This window comes from Agelaius tricolor, unplaced genomic scaffold, assembly GCF_023055355.1.
Source record: "Agelaius tricolor isolate 1412-34295 unplaced genomic scaffold, bAgeTri1.0.p SCAF_6, whole genome shotgun sequence".
Taxonomy (NCBI): domain Eukaryota; kingdom Metazoa; phylum Chordata; class Aves; order Passeriformes; family Icteridae; genus Agelaius; species Agelaius tricolor.
The window spans coordinates 30,889,323-30,905,886 of NW_027269266.1; the positions used below are offsets into that span (position 1 = coordinate 30,889,323).

Genomic DNA, 16,564 nt, shown 5'->3' on the forward strand with positions numbered 1-16,564 from the left:
AAGGGGAAAACCACCACATTTCTATCCTTTCTTTCCAGTTATTTATTTTATGTTTCCTTGTTTTTAAAAGTTGTTTTATGGAAAACATTTAGTTTGTGGTTTCTGCACTCATAATAAAGCATAATATTTATGCTGGACATCTGTATGCTAAGAACTGCTTTTAAGAATAAACTTCCAGCTGTAAATGGATTCCATCAGCTTACCCCCTTTCCTGCCCCAGTGTCTGGCACATTAGCTGTGCAGCAGAGCTGTGCAGAGCAGTACAACTGGAACATTGCACAACTTCCAGACAGATTGTTAGAGTGATAAATAAGGGTTCTAGCAGATGGAAGCTCTTTCCTACTTGCCATTTTGCAAAGTGTAAAAAGCACAGATCACTACAGCAGTGAGATTTGTTTCAGCTGCCACTAACAACCTTTGAAGAAAGATGCTTACAACCCCTGGAAAAAAGTCAGGGTGCTCTGTGACCTTTTGCAAGTATGATTTATTAACATCCAACTAAATTGGTTACAGAGACAAAAATAATAAATCAAGTTGTGCATCAAGGTACTCCAATGTTATTACAAATATTTGGAGTGAAGCAGAAAACAGGGATGGTCCTGACTACAGAGAGACTTCTCAAATATCTGAAAGTCAGCAATAATTCTAATACATAAGATACCTTTCCTCATTCTGAAATCAGTAATGCCCTATCAAAACAAACAACAAATTCAGCATTTAGCAGCTTTGTTTATGTAATACCTCATACATGTGAGATGGTTTTCCAATAGTGGAACTAGGAAAATACTGTTAACACAAAGACTTTCAGATTCTCAGGCATGCCAATCATCTCCAATGTGTGGAGGTGATGGATCAGCATCACCTCTTGTGGATCAGCATCCCAAACATTCTCATAAGCTTTAGTACAGTTTTGGTTTCCACATTAAAACACCAAATCCACAGTTTATATTTAAAAAAAAATGAACCATTTAAAATAATTCTTTAACATATGGCAACTACTTACGCGGAAATTTTCTCTTATTGCTTTCAAAAAGCTGCAGCAAGAGCAGTAGCTAAGAACTGAGCAGTACAGTAATACATTTGGTGGTAGATTACAGCATTTACTAAGTTTCAAAAGGTAAGCCAGATAATGTGCAGTTTCTTATGAGCCCACAGCTGCTGGAGAAAGTTGCACCCACCAGTAGCTAGAAAATAGAACGGATGAGTTATTGAACACTGTGAATTTTATTTATTGTAGGAATAATTCTGGAATGAAAACACACTCAGCCAAAAAAAACCTGTCATTTTAATGTCACTCATTTGAATAGCACCATCTCATTCTAGCCCTTGCAAGATGTATTCAGATATGTGGATGAGTTGGATGTCATCCTTCTTGCTATTAAAATGCACCATGGGCCAAGTTTTGCACTCCTCTTCAGCTTGCCCCCTTTGCATGAGTTGTACACAAAAAAAGAAGCCATACTAAACAAAGCAGGATCTGCTGAAAGTTTCCTGCTCTGCCAAGCTGGTTATTTGGAGAGACAACACAAGAGATTTACACAAAAGCAGATGCAAGGACATTTGTAATTAGGATCTGTTGAGCAGATATAGATGCATATTTCCATAGCACACTACCCTTACAAGGTCTGACTCCAGTGAGTAAGGAAGTCTTATTCACTGTCAAAGAAAAGATACAGAAGGAATTTATGGGGAAAAAAATTTAACTACAGCCTCTAGGTATGATTTATCATTTGTTGCTATGGACTGTTTTCCTATTCATCAGGTTATTTTAATAAAGAGAAAAATAGAGGACACTGAATAAGGGACCACAAAGAAAACCTGAGCAGGACTGTAAACAGCTGAGGGAAAGTGGGGGGCATGGAAAGGGGTGAGGTCTTTGTTAGGTTGGGTTTTTTGGGGGGGGGGGTTGTTTGTTTTGAGACCATCACTGGACTGTTGTGCAATGTGAAAGCTGTCCCTCGTTGAGCCCTAATTTCTGGTCCCGTGAGTTGGTGTTTCTGCACTATGATCTGGCCTCAACACTAAGCTGCCAGGTAATACAGGTGAATGTGTTTGCAACTATTATGTCCTTCAGAGGCCAGATTTTAAAAGAAAGCAGCAATCCTATTTCCAGTCCTTCAAAGAAAACTAGTTGGTGTAAGAACAGATCTCCAGGATCTTTCCTTATGAAAATTTGGGCTGGTTTTTGTACTCCTTCCAGGCATCTAACTTTCCAAGCTCTGCATAAAGAACCTAAGTACAGAGTACTGGATCTGTATTTCAAAAAGTGTCTAAAAGAAGTAGTTCAGTGCTGGCAAACTATCACATCAAGCATAACTCAGAGAACAGAGATCCAGAAAGGAATGCAGTGATTAATGATGCATTCTAGTTCCACTTGGTCTAAAGGGCACTTTACACTACCCAGAGTCGCCTCCTGAACAAGTGATGCTGTTTTGTAATCCCAAATTTACACAAAATCAGAAACTAAGCATCAAGCCTGCAAATCTGAAGGCAGAGCTGTGGGTTTCTGCTCCTATGTATAATATTTCCCTGGTTTTTTTTTCTTTCTATGCTTATAACTTGAAAAATGAAGCAGAGTTTCAACACCCAAAGGCCTGAGCTGCTCCATCACCTTGATGGAAGTTTGTAGTGAGGGTTTTACTTTATGAAGAGACACACACAGAAAGGCAGAGCTGCATGAGTGCTTCTCAAACTGGCCTCCAAATTCATATTAAGCAGTGTTTATAAAGCAATGAAATAAGAGAACTGACAGCAGGCAAGGGTCATCAGGAAATTCTAAGACTGGTCCGTTGAGCTACACACCTTGGGGAACACAGTTGTGTATGAAAGGAAGCAGTTAAGTTGCCTGATGCATTCTTTTTTTACCATTCAGGGTAGAAATAGTGGGTAAAAAGTCCCTCAGTGTCAGTTATTAAGAATAATAATTGTCTTAGTTATACTGCAGAAAGCTAATATAAATTTTGTACCCATTAACACAGCTGAAGTTTTGGGGAAGAAGATTACCCAAATTTCATATTTTACCAAGAATAACTTTATAGAATATATTAACTTTGTGAATGTTGAATATATTTACATGCAGAAATACACAGAACTAACATCAAGACAAATTTCTTCCACTTCTTAATATACAGTTAACAGAAGTTTAACAACTAAACCCAATTGTTTCATACAAAAGTAAGCAGGGAAAACTATACTGCAGTTGGAAATGTGGGGTCAGAGGATCATTCACAACTGATTACATTGTGTTTGGAGGTGTGTATTAGAGATTTACAAAAGGAGCAATTACTTGTTCAATGATTTTGCTTCATGCATTTAAGAAACACCCTGGATTATTCTCAGGCATTTTTATGGAGACAGTGCTAAAACTCTGGAGTTTACTTTCTTGATACAGAAATTTTGATGAAGAAATTGTTATATAAGGCACTGCTCAGCCCAATGCTTCTTGTCATTCTTCCCATGTCTGTATTTGAGACAGTTGGGAGTGTTGGAGAAATCAGACTTGGCACTACCAGTCTGATTTCTCAAAAATCACGACTCAAATACCCCATATGAGACTTGTTTTGTTTAATACCTGTGTGGGGGAATCCCCTCCACACACAGAACACACAAACCCAGCAATCAGATCAGGCAGTATCACAGTAGCTGCCAAATATGACAATGAGCAAGCTTAATGCAGCCTCCACAAATTTTGCTCCTTTTCTTAAAAGCTTTTATTTCCTCTACCCTCTTTTGTTTTTAAATGAACCTTAATTTTAGTATAAATTGTAATTACCAACAGCAAGGATAATTGCAATTATCAACTCATTTCTGTGCCAGGTTTTGACAGTTAATACAAGGATAAAAGACAGGAAGGGAACAAGGCATGAAGAGAACCTAATTTTTCTTGAAAAGCCAAACAGCCCCCAAAGTTTAAGACTTCCTTTGGAATCAAAGCCCAGATTTTGTCTTCATATAAGTGTGAGCCTTGCCTTGTTTAAAGCTGCTGGCATGGTAGTCAAGTTTTTTGAAGACATATTAATTAGATATAATTATGCTAACTTCTTTGGTAATAAATTATGAAAATGATGGTGAGGGAGAGATCCTGGGCAAAATGAAAAATGGTGAAAAAGCATTCATCTGCCTCCGAGACAATGAGGCTTCAAGGTAATAGAAAGCACAGTTCAAATATAGATCTAATCTGACACCACAGATCTTGTTTAAAATTTAAAACCTTCATAGTATTTCCTTCATGATACATATAACACAAAGATCCATTTTCAATAGATTTTCTCTAGAACAATGCAGCACAACTGCAATAAAGTGCAAGCTTTTCTAAGCTATTAGTCTGTCCTCCTAGGAGTCTATTTATCCATACCATGTCCAGTTGTTCCAGCCATAAGCCAACATGCCAGCATTTGGGTTTGTTTTGTGTCTTTACAGTGGCATGTAAAGAAAAGAAAAGGGTGTGGTGACAGGATGCAGGTCTATCACATAGAAAACTGCATTGCTGCCAGAGAGTTGCAGACACACGGAGCAGATTTGAAGAACCATGGATCAGGCTTGGGTTGCAGATATGTGGGAATGATCTATCTTTTATCTTCTGATCTATCTTTTAAATTAGTCTGTTAATGACTATGGCATTGTGATTTGATGGGAAAAAAGCAACAGTGCTGCCCATCTCTATAATTGTCATTCAAAAGTGAGGCTTCTGCTACATTTGCTTCCTGTGAAGTTTCTGACCTATGGTTTAGTAGCTTCACAAATTGAACCATACGTATAAAATTACAGGAAAGGGATGCAATTGATTTAGTGCAAGACGTTTAAATATTTGTCTGAACTTAACAAACAAACAGAGGAAGATCAAAGACTCCATACACTTCTCCATAAGGCAGATGGTAATTTTTTAAATATAAGATTTTAAATACGTTATTTCTTAAGAGGTAGAAAATATCAAAATACTAGGAAAAAATTTCTAGCTTAAAATAATCAGTTTGCTTACTTTTTAAAAAGTCTTACTGTTGCAATTTTTAAGTGAATAAAAACAAATGAAGCTATGGAAGCACAGGATTTCGTGCTCTGTATAAGATTTCACTTACTGGAAAAAGAGAGAGCTTCTTCATCTAGTCAGTACTCAAGCTGTATATACAAATGATCTCCTCTTCTTGCCCTGTTGGGGGCTATAAATTTGAAGTGAAAATTTTTCCCAGTGGAAAATTTTGGCGATTCCTAACTTTCTAGCACTACATTTAACCGGGTGCATTTTATGTATAAGGCAGTGGAACCACCGACGTAAGCTCAGAACTACCTCTTCCATAAAGCTCAGAAGAAAGTTAATAGAAACAAAAGCTTACTTAAATCTTTCCTGCAGACAGCAAAAGATCACAGTCAGATTCCAGCACCAGCTGATAATCTGTTTTAACAATTTATACCAGCCCAGAGACAGCTGAACTACTCATTGCACTGTGGAAGCCTACCTACAGTTTGAGTTACTAAGGCTTGCACTCTTCCTCAGCACAGCTAGGAGATGCTGATGCTACTGCCTCCAATGCAATTCAGTAAGGCATAATTTAACTCAGAACTGACATTATTAGACATTGAAAAAGTAGTGTAAAAGCTCCTCTCTTTTCCATCTGTTAACATTCAGTACTATTTATTAAATATTTTATAAAAGGAAGTTAGGATATTTATACATTCAAACAATCACTGCAATAGTTGAGTAAAGGAAACAAATGAATTCTCAGATTCTAAATTAAGCATGATTCTGGAGATATGCACATTTGCACATATGCACACACCACACACATTCTGTGTGTGTGTGTGTATATATAGATATATAGTTATTTTTAATATATATATGTCTTTTAAATCAGATCCAAGAATACAGCACAGAATGTCTTCACTTAGCTCCTCTTTCACCAGAGGACAGGATTGTCCAGTTTGGAAAAACCAGGTTCTTTCCTAAGGTCCATGTAGGTTCCATTGCTCACCCAGGAGTCATCACTGGATTTCCTATCAAAGATTAAACAAATGTAAGCTTATATTTTCCATCTATATGCTGTGTAATGCAGTGTAGCACCATGCACAGATAGCAAATCCAGCCCACAAACCAGGAGCAGTGCAGCTCATTGCAGCCTGCAAACAAGGCAGTACAGCTTGGAGAGATGAATGGGTGTGTCTGCACTGGGCCATGGAGAGGCATCTCAATCTCATGTTCACCAGAGAACATCACTATTAAAGAGCCAAATGCATTAACTCCTATCTGCTCTAATACTTTTGCTATATAATAATTAAATTCTTTATTCCACCATTTAAATCTACAGGCTAAATCTCAGCTTTCAAATCCTCATTGTAAGGATTCAAATCCTCATTCTTATTCACAATTCTCATTGTGAATATACAATCACAAAGTGTTAGACTTTGCCTTTACCCTGCTTCCCTTTAGTAGGTGTGATTGGCATGAGATGAGTTAGCTCACCAGCTTGTCAGAGATGTACTAGTTTAAGCCAGTCCCTTTTGGACCTATTTAAAACATTCCAGGGTTCCTCAGAAGTACAGTATAGATATATCCAGAAAACATTGGACCCTAGATCTGCTAATAGGCCCATACAACATTCATCTTGGCTCCAACTCTCTCACTGCAGGACGACAGAGAAGCTGGGGGCTAAAGACCACATTCTCACCAGCATTCCTTTTTGTCTTGATGCCTCAAGTCTCCTGTTCAACTGATTTACAACAGGAAGAGATAAAGTGCCCTCAGAATAATAATTCTCTCCCCATAAAATAGGGGAAACATGTTCAAAAATAGCCCTGCAAGTGAAAGGCTCCAACTCTGCACACTTCCATGCCAGGCAATCCCACTGAATTCAGCAGAGGTAATTGAGCTAAATCCAGCTACTTCAGCTTGCTTCAAAGAATCAAAGGTGCTACATTTTACTCAGGCAAATTCAAATGTAGACCAAATATCAATTACCATCAAGGCAAAAAAAAAAAAATCAGGGATGCATTAATAAAAAACTAATACATAACTGTGAGTTTTAACCAAGTCGGGAGTATTCTACATCACCAAAGTATGAACCCTAAGTATATAAGGGAACCCTGAAAAAAACTGGAGCCTGTCACATGGCAATTTAGAATCAGATTTATAATACACATTTCAATAAATGATAGTATATGCTAATTATTATCTAGTACCTGAAAAATCTAGGCTGATGCTCTAGATTGTTTTCTTCTAGCACCTTCCGTCGTTCTCGTTGTAGCTGCTCGATCCTCTGCTTTTGCATTTCAGCCCCTTCAATATTCCCTTCTTCTAGAAACCTGCAGCAGCAGTGATATGAGACAATTGGTCTCCTGCCCCCAAAAGGATCTAATCTTTCCAGCAGGTATTTCACAGTGTTTGAAAGGTAAACAACTACCTCTGCAGACAACTGCACTGTGAAAAAGCACTTAAGGAAAATGAACTCTTGTAACAAGCTCAGAGTCACAGTTAAATTAGACTCTTCTAGTTGGAAATTTGCAAAAGCTAAAATTTCACTGCAGAAAGGAGTTTCAAGTGTCTCAGTTTCAGGTTACTCAAATACTTTGAGTATGCTCAACATCCAGTACCTGAAGTACTGAGGTTTTAACATCCTTGGAAAGACAGTTATCTAGAAAGCATCCAAGAGGCAATTTTAGGACAGACTTCCATAATAACTAGACCATCTCTCAATAAGTGATTACAATGTCTGTTTCAGATGCACATTAATGTAAAAATAGAAACACACTGCAGTTTTCCACAGAAAATAGTCTGAGTTCAGGGTAAAGTGAGTGTACAGAAGATTAAGAACTATTTAAGGAAAATATTTCAGAGTTAAAGCTTCTTACCTTTGGTCTGGCCTAAAACGTGTATCAGTGGATGGGAGTAATGACCTAGTTTGTGGGTCCAGTTCATTTAACTCCAGTGCAAATTGTGTAAATCCATACCACTGTTCATAATCTTTAGGCATTGGGTCTACAGAAGAAAAAAGTACATTCAGAATTCCAATTAAATGCTATTATATTGAGAAAGAAAATTTCAAGCTCCCTCCAGTCATTTGTTTATGCCTGATCCACAGTGTCAATGCTAGGGGAACAAGAGGTTTTTAATAATGTGACAAAAGAGAACATCCCCCTTGATAATTGCACTGCAACAAGACAGATTTCTGTTCTCTCAGCTGAATCACAGCACAACTGTGATGAAGACCATGCTATTATCATAATGTTTTTTCAAAACACAGTAGACAAAACCCCACAAGCTTGGGAGAAATTCAGCTATCACTGTCATTACAGAATTGAGCTTTGTGGGTTATCCTCCAGTGTTCAACACATGAAATAAACAACACTTCTCTGCACAAGCAGTAGGAGTTGATTCCTTTTTTTTCCCCTTCCTGCTAGAGTCCTCAATACTCACTTCATGCCCAAATATGAAAATGAGGGAGAATGGAGAAAATTCAGGAAGCCATGGGGTTAAGTTCTCATATTATTTAAATTATATATTCTTCTGATGTAACTTTTAAATGCTTGACAAAAATCTAATATTCTACAGAAAAATAACAAGAAATTGGGGCATAATGAAGATATGAGAACAGTAAGCTTATACTGAAGATCTCAGTTTGTGTACATGAGCAATTCTGATCACTGACTTGCTCTCCATATGCAGTTTGAAGATGAAGTTGTCCCACAGTATAAACTTTCATGCCACTTCCCAAAGAGTCGATGCACAACTTTCCCAGATTTATCCATGACACTGCCTTCAATCTCATGTGCATTTGGACTCCAATACTTTGCCTAGAATTAAAAGGAACAAGGAGAAAGAAGGTGCATAAGAGCTCAAGTGAAGCCCATTTTGCCAGTAGCACCAGGCTGTAGAGCAATAAGAACTGCTCATTTCAGGTGTGCATTACAATATCAAGTGCAAAGAACTGCTGTTAGTACCATTAAAATACAAACCTATTACTATGTTAGCTTCTTAAAATACTGACGTTGAGAATTGTATTTATTTTGTTTGCCTTTTTTAGGGGCAGTATGAAGTAAAGTGCAGCTGACCCTGAATTTTGCCCAAGGACAGTTGACCCTGAGCCCTGACTTGGTTATCTACATCTCTCCCAAATTTGAAGAAGAGGAAGAGAAGGAATTCATAAGTTAATCTCCACTTTAAACACTTTACAATATCAAAGGTGTGAGATTTGCAGGCTCTCAGCCTTAAATATTTGAACTTTAAGCATCCAGTGTAGCTCTGAAAATACATGAAAGTACTTTCAAGTAAGTATTTGGAAAAAAAAATCACCCTAATGCTTCTTAGAAAGCACAAAGTATTCAGGAAAACAAATCAAAGAACCCCAAACTTGCTGGGGAGCATGCCATGCTGCATAGGTACACTGAAGTACTGTATCCCTTGTATTTGTATGGTCTGTTTTATGTCCAGCAGATCCTTTCTCCATCAATCAGATACAGAAAATGCAGGTTAAGGTAAGTCTCTTAGGATGATTTATAAAAGTATTTCTCAGATTAAAAATTTTGGCATTGCTTTATATTTTCATTGATTTTCATTTACTACAAAGTCATCTATTGCCAAAAGCTGAATTTCATTTCCGTTATAAGGACAATTCCTGAAGAAGTCATATATATTGTACTTGTACTGAAGCAAAAGCTTTGAGTAACACCCCAACCTCTTACTTAAACTCCTCTGAGTACCTGTGAAGGGCTAGAAAAGAGCATCAGGAGAAACACCCTGCATAAGCACTGGTCCTACAGCTGCTGAATGACTGCAAGCGCAGCATGTGCCAGCGGGCCAGTAGCCACTTTGTGCTTATGTCTCTCATCAAACCCAGAGTAGGTTTTCCATGATATTCCTTTTCCCATAATTCCTCCATTTCCAGTGGAATCACTCAAGAAAGCTGTTGCTTCTCTTTTGTGTCTAGTAAGTGGCAGTTCCTTCAAAGTTATAGTTTTCAAGGAATCACAGGTAATTACAGCTTGTAAGCAGAAGTGCTGAGCTTCAGCAGGGAGCATCCTCCCACTGCTGTGCCTGTCAGAAAAGGCAGTGCCAGCACTGCTGTGGTTACCTTTATGAAAGTCAGTTTGCAGTGGCACGTGTCATCGTTGAGATTTTTTATGATGATCTCTCCGTAGTGTTCAATCCATCTTTGCCCACTTAAGATGTTATGGATGCAGGATGTCACCTTGTTCCATGCAAAATGGTCTTTAAAACTGTAAGGAAAATTACACACAAGAAAATTGTCATGCCGTGTTCAAGTGAGCTCAAGCTTGAGGAAAAACATTTGCAGCAACTTGATTAGAGAAACCAAATAAACTTTTTTTAAACTAGACTGCTTCATCTTCTTGTTCCAAACCTTCTCAAAAACAAACCCTATGGCAACAATCCCACCTCCCAGAAAATCCTTTTCACTTCTGCTAGACACTTTGGTCTTGAATTCAGTTTTCTCTCTCTCTACTTGTCCTTCTAACCAGTTTTAAGTTTCCAGAAGTAATCATTCTGGTATCATCTACAGTCTGAGATGCCCATCCAAGCTTGTAACCCAGTGACAATGGAGAACACAAGGACATGGGCCACCAGAACATGTACTGAGAGGAATAAGCTCTCAAGGCTGAGCCTAACATGTGTGCTCTAGGCAAGAGCCAAAGTTCTCACCAGGCACTTCAAGATGCAGTTGTCCACTGGGAAACAGCAGACAGGGAGAGATAAACAAATACCAATAGAGAATGCAACGTTTCACCTTTTATGAAGGAAGTAGATGCTCTTATAAAACAGCTTTATAAAGCATCAAGGAAAGGAAAGTCTCATGAAGACATATATTCTACAATTTGTTCTGGGTATGGATGGCCAACTCACTATGGGTGAGGTAAAATATGAACTTACAAAGCACCAGTTTCCCTACAGCAAGTGCCTCACACACATCCTTGTGAAGTTACTGGAATCTTTCCCTTCCTCCCCTTAATCACTTGCTTTCACTTGATGCTTTCTAAGGGCACACACAAGGACAGTTTGTACAGACTTGCAGATATGCAGCCAATTTATCCCACAGTAACTTGTTTTTCTGCCCTTACCTATGCATGTCACATGTTATCACAAATACTAAAAACATCTATTTGTTTCAAAATGAACCTTAATACTAATGCTTAATTTTCCCCATAGCCTGGGCACCTTTTTTGTACCCAATTTAGTATCAAATAAACAAGGATACAAACCAACACATGGAGATCACACATGAATCAGATTGCTTCCCAGTTCATCAGCCCATCATAGGCCCTAATATATTAATTATTTTGGCTCTGAGCACTCATTCACATCCTTTCATTTCAAAGCTTAGGGCAGGTGCTATGAACATTACATGGTTTATACATTACCTTTTGGATACTATCTTACTAGACTACAACTTTATCCACTTGAAGAAAAAAAAAAAGACATGCTTGATTTGATGAGTGCTAGGTACTTGAATTCTTTGCTGTTTTTGATTTTTTTTTCAGATGGCAGGATGGCAGATTAATTAATTTTGTACTGTCTCACTGGAAAACAGATTTAATTGGAACAATACTCAACCTTTAGACCTCTGGTTCTGCAAACATGATGGATATAGGCCAAATTTTAAGGGATTTTAATTGCTCATCAATAATGGGCACTCTGACAAGCCAGCATTGAAACACTGCAGATTTTTATTTAAAAAAACAAAAGGAAACAAACCAACTGTACTCAACACTTCACTACAGTGGCTGCTTCCTTGGATAATGAACACCAGATATGTAAGTGGTTCTACTTATCACTTACAGTCCTTATTTCTGCAGAGATTATGGTTGTTGACCTTGCCTACAGCCCAGAACACCCCATGGTGTCAGGGTCCCTACAAATATAGTTAAAAAAGACAGGAACACCACCACCTCTTCCCCCAAACCCATACTCAAGCAAAAGAATTCATAGCTTCCTTTACCCTACAGTTTTCCCCTGTGAGTTTAAAATGCATTAAGGTCGAAATTCAACTGAAGTATGAAAATACCTTTTCATACTTTCAAAAAGAAAAAATACTTTTCTTTTTTCAAGGTACACAGAAATAAAGGGTTTTTTTTTTCATTATTTGTTTTTCATAACTTTTGAAAGAGTCAGTGCTTCTGATTTATGCTTCTGGTTTTGGTTTGGTGGGGTCTTTCTTCCTCCCCTTTTCTCTTTAGATGAATTCAAAGCCGCCAGTCCTTCCAAAGGGCAGAGCAGAGCTGGCTGTCCTCTGAATGAACGTGGCTGCAGTGTGTGCAAGCATCAGTGCCTGTGCAGGAACAGCAGCAGCACTTACGCTGGAAGAGTTACGTGTGTTGTGCCAACTGGAACAATCTCCATGGACTTCCCCCAGAATTTGTTTTTCCATCTGACATCTGGAACAAGAAGTAAAAAAAAAGATAGGTTTAGTCACAGGTGGGTGAATCATGCTGTTTCTGGGCTCTACTTTATTTTCAAGAAATTCAAAAAAACAAAGTTCAACAGAAGCGTTCAAAGAATGTTGTGGGACCTTCAAATATGTGTTGGTGGGTTTGGTGTTGTTGCTGTTTGCTTTGTTTGATTTTCATCATAATATTGGTTATTTAAATAGCAAAGTAACAGATGTTTAACAGTCCTCTCAAAAACTTTTTCAAAATAAAGGAATTTGAATAAGCCATCGGCAGCATACATTTGTCTGCAATTCAGTTGCTATTCAATTAATGCAGACATTTTCAAGCCAAAAGCAGAATTTCAAATATAAAAATATAACAAGAAAATTCGCAGTCAAGAGGCTAAAGAAGGTTTCAAATGGCATAAAATGGCAGAGGGTTTTAGTCCAACTCCCTCTGTAAGTTTAACTGGTCTTTTGAAATCTTGTCTGAATCACAGAAAGAGGTGTCCAAGCCTCATGCCTTTTCTTCAAAAATATAAAAAAGATAAGAAAACTCAATGCAAGCTTAGCCAAATTTATTGAGCAAAATCACCTGGAAGAGAAAGAAACAGAGAGGAGCATGGCAAAACGTGTGTAGTTAAATTGGGCTAGATAATCAGGCAGTAACTTTCATAGTAACTTCAGAGCTCAGAGGAATAGTACCCTTCCTATTTTAGACTCTAGGAACTCCATTCCCTGCCCAACCTGAAAAAGAGGGGAAACTTCAACTCTTGTCTCAAAAAGATACTAGTTCTAAGAGAAGGAAAACAAAACACCATTTCCTGTGTAATTCTGGGGCGAAACTCTTACACTGGTTGTGAGATGGATGCTCAAACCACAGCTAAGAAATTACTCAGGTATCTCCTGAGTGTGTATGTGCAGGTGAGGAATGAGCCACACTGGGCTGCCTATCATTGCCAAGACTAGAATGGGATATAGGGCAGAATTCTGCACACAAAGAAGTCACTTTTCTTATCATGTGAGAAAAAGACCTTTTGGGTTTTTTGGTTTTGAAGTCTGGTGCTGGGTCAACATCTTCAGTGACAGCGATTCTCTTGTGATTCCTACACTGCAAAAGTGCTCCAAAGCTACTTCCAGTATGATGTTGTTGAGGCAAATTCTGTCCTGGCTTTCTCTCTTCTGCAGTGGGATGGAAGAAAAAAGGCAAAGGTACACCCTACCAAACTTAACAGTTAAAATGCATCACCAGATTGTGCCAAATTCTATGCTCTCATAAATGGCAAAGCTGTCCCACAGAGATCAGCATGTGGGAAACATCTTGGGAGCCAGGGTGCAATTTGATCACGCAATAATTTAAGGACAGAAGAGGAAAAGCAAAGTGTTATTTCAAAGCTATGCTCACACTAATTCATGCACAGATGCTGGAATAGCTGAAACTTCCTTCATTTCCACTGCTCATGTGTTGACACTCCGCTGCAAAAGCAGAGCTAGCTTCATAAGTCATGGAAAGCTATTTCCAAACTATTGGCGCCTGTGAGAGCCCAGTCATCAATTCACAAGATGTGATCAGGAGATTTCTTGGTGATGGAACACGTGAACTAAGGTGGGATGACAGCACTACCCTGGCAATGCTGCTGTCTCCTTTTCAGCTGAGAAGGTGACACAGTAAGTGAAAAGGTCTTTGCACACAGAAAGAACTGAACTCACTGGCAAGCTGCCTTTATGATTAAATTGGTGTTAATCATCTTTCCATGTAAGTTAATATAGCCTCATTACAAGAGGTCACAGCATTTAAAAAATGCCTTTACAATGAAAAAAGTCACTGTCTAGCCCTCCCATAAGCTCAGCCAGCCATATTTAAAAACAAAGCAAACAAAAATCCCCAATCCCTGTTGCACCCTGATTGAATGTCCTGTGCTTATCAAGACCAAATCTCAGACTCTCACATTAATCAGATTCTCAGCTCTCATTAGAAGAACTTCATTCTCTGAACAGAAGTGTTAAAATATTTGAATTATAACAGTTGTCAAAATCTGTTAAACAAATCAGTCTCACCTATCTTTATTAAAACAGGCTGCTCTCTGATCTTATTTATACAGTGTTCAAGTTACTGAATAAATTTATGGACATCTTAGCTTTTGGGCTATGAACAAAAGGATTCTTGTGTCCCTGTATTTGTTTATAAAGCAAAGAATTACACAGAATAATAAAGCCCAGACTAACGGGTTCCAATATCTGTTCAGTATGGCTCCATCTGTAATAACTATAATCAAGTCAGCAGAGCCAATCAGGAAAAAAAAAGATTACAATATGGCCACATGTGATTTGACAAACCCCTGGGTGAAGGATTTAAAGTGAGTTAAAAGGCATGGTTATGTTTTGTGTGCACTCCAAAATTATCTCATCACACAGGTGCTGTTACTGGCTGACACCTTCACTACAGTACACAGCAAACAAAGCTTCAACACACATCTTTGCAAAAAAACAGTAGTCAAATATCACAAAATCTTACCTATTGTAATAATGCCAGCAGAAAAAGAGAAGGTAAATGTATTTACCCTTGCTGTTATGCTCATTTTTGAAAATTGCTTTCAGAACAGGTTTACAAGATTTGCCAAGGTTCAGGATTTAACTTGTAGTTTTTTCATGCTGTCTTCAGGCTTGATTGTTTTATAAACAGCTTGACATACAATTCTTTTTTACTAAAAAACAACATCCCTCGCCCCAAAACCCCAAACAAACCTGATTTTAAAGAAGAACAGATATTTGTACATGAAAATAATAATCAATTAATATTACATGAAAAAAATCCAAACAAAGCAAAATCTCCTGAGAATTTTTATAATAGCAGAGGATCCAAGTAAGAAGAATGCAAGTAAAGATAGGCTAAGATTTCATAAAATCATTCTAATACAAATTTAAGCAAGGAATTTCAACTTTTCCTAATTTATGGATATTTTGGGTTAGACATACAATGAAAACATTATGAACACTGTAAAAGTAAATGATAGACTGAAGAGTTACCTTGCCAAAAAGCAAAGTTCACAGATTCAGCATGGCATGCAGAAATAGGTGGGTGGTGACTGACCTAATAGCAAGACATGAAAAGAGAGGGGGGAAAAAAGATTAACACATGAACACTTGAACAGTCATTTTCGTTTGGCTTCTTTTGTTTTGTTTTCTCCTTCATTCCCGCATGGCATTTACAATTGGAACATTAGTTTTCACTTTGCAGTTGTGTCCTGAAGGGGGAGGCAGTGAGATTAATAAAGGTTCTCAGACCCAAGAAACCTTGAAAGAAATGGCAAACAATTATTTTAAAAGGCCTGAGACTTTGTTCCAGTGAAAATCTAGCAATATGCTTTGTACATTGTCTCTGAGGTAATAATTAAATTTACCCTTAGGACCTCTTAACAGATTAACAAAAACTACACTTAAAGTGCACAGATAAAAATTTTCAAAAAACCAAAAACACAACAAAGGGCCAAAAGCTTCTGTACAGTGAATAACCACAAAACCCTGAGTATGAGGAAGGAGATAGTGATCAGCATCTCTAAGGGGTCAGGGGTGAAGAAATCAAGCCAGGAAATTCCATCCAGCAATGCCCACCACTGCAGCAGTGGCACCCCAGGTGTTTCTAGGTGAAACTCTAACCACATGCACTGCATTTCATCAGCTTTGGGCAACAGCACGTGCAGAAATTAGGGCAACCACCAAACTAGCAAAGCAAGGACTGTGAGCAAATAAACAATTCAGACTATTAAAATGCAACAGTAAATAAAAAAAGCACAAAGTGAAAGGAGGAACAGCCATTCCTCCTCAACCTGAATTCTCCCTTCTGGGTGAATGCAACTAGGACCAGGACCAGCTCTTAAGATGTGTAATGCCAGCTGTTCCTTGGGCAACTTTATTTTCAAGTCAGATTGCTATTTTTCACTATGAAAAATCAGCTTAAAAAAGTTAAGTCAACTTTTACTTTTTTTTTATTACTCATTTCACAAATCTCTTACTAAACATTTTTCCCCACAGGCATCCAGTTATTTATTGAACATCCTCTACTTGGTTTAAAAAAAAAATAGAAGTACTAATTACTTTCAGCTATGGCTTAATTCAGCAAGAGCAACTCTCTCTCTCTCTCTTACATACTGTAGCCAGATTAACCCCAGATGTCACTGTAATACATGGGTTAAACT

The 16,564-nt window shown here is 37.9% G+C and overlaps 1 protein-coding gene across 5 annotated transcripts in view; it reads right to left on the bottom strand.

The window, feature by feature from the left end:
* Nucleotides 1-464: 464 nt before the first annotated feature.
* The window catches only part of OSBPL3 (oxysterol binding protein like 3), an 86,952-nt gene continuing 70,852 nt past the window's right edge, over nt 465-16,564 (bottom strand). For all 5 annotated transcript variants that reach the window (XM_071429203.1, XM_071429204.1, XM_071429207.1 and 2 more), the window contains 7 exons: nt 15,396-15,459; nt 12,297-12,375; nt 10,059-10,203; nt 8,637-8,781; nt 7,840-7,966; nt 7,171-7,293; nt 465-5,988 (listed from right to left, as the gene is read on the bottom strand). In XM_071429203.1, the coding sequence (XP_071285304.1) occupies nt 5,892-5,988; nt 7,171-7,293; nt 7,840-7,966; nt 8,637-8,781; nt 10,059-10,203; nt 12,297-12,375; nt 15,396-15,459 (780 nt within the window). In that variant the 3' untranslated portion in view covers nt 465-5,891. The remainder of the gene's footprint in view (nt 5,989-7,170; nt 7,294-7,839; nt 7,967-8,636; nt 8,782-10,058; nt 10,204-12,296; nt 12,376-15,395; nt 15,460-16,564) is intronic.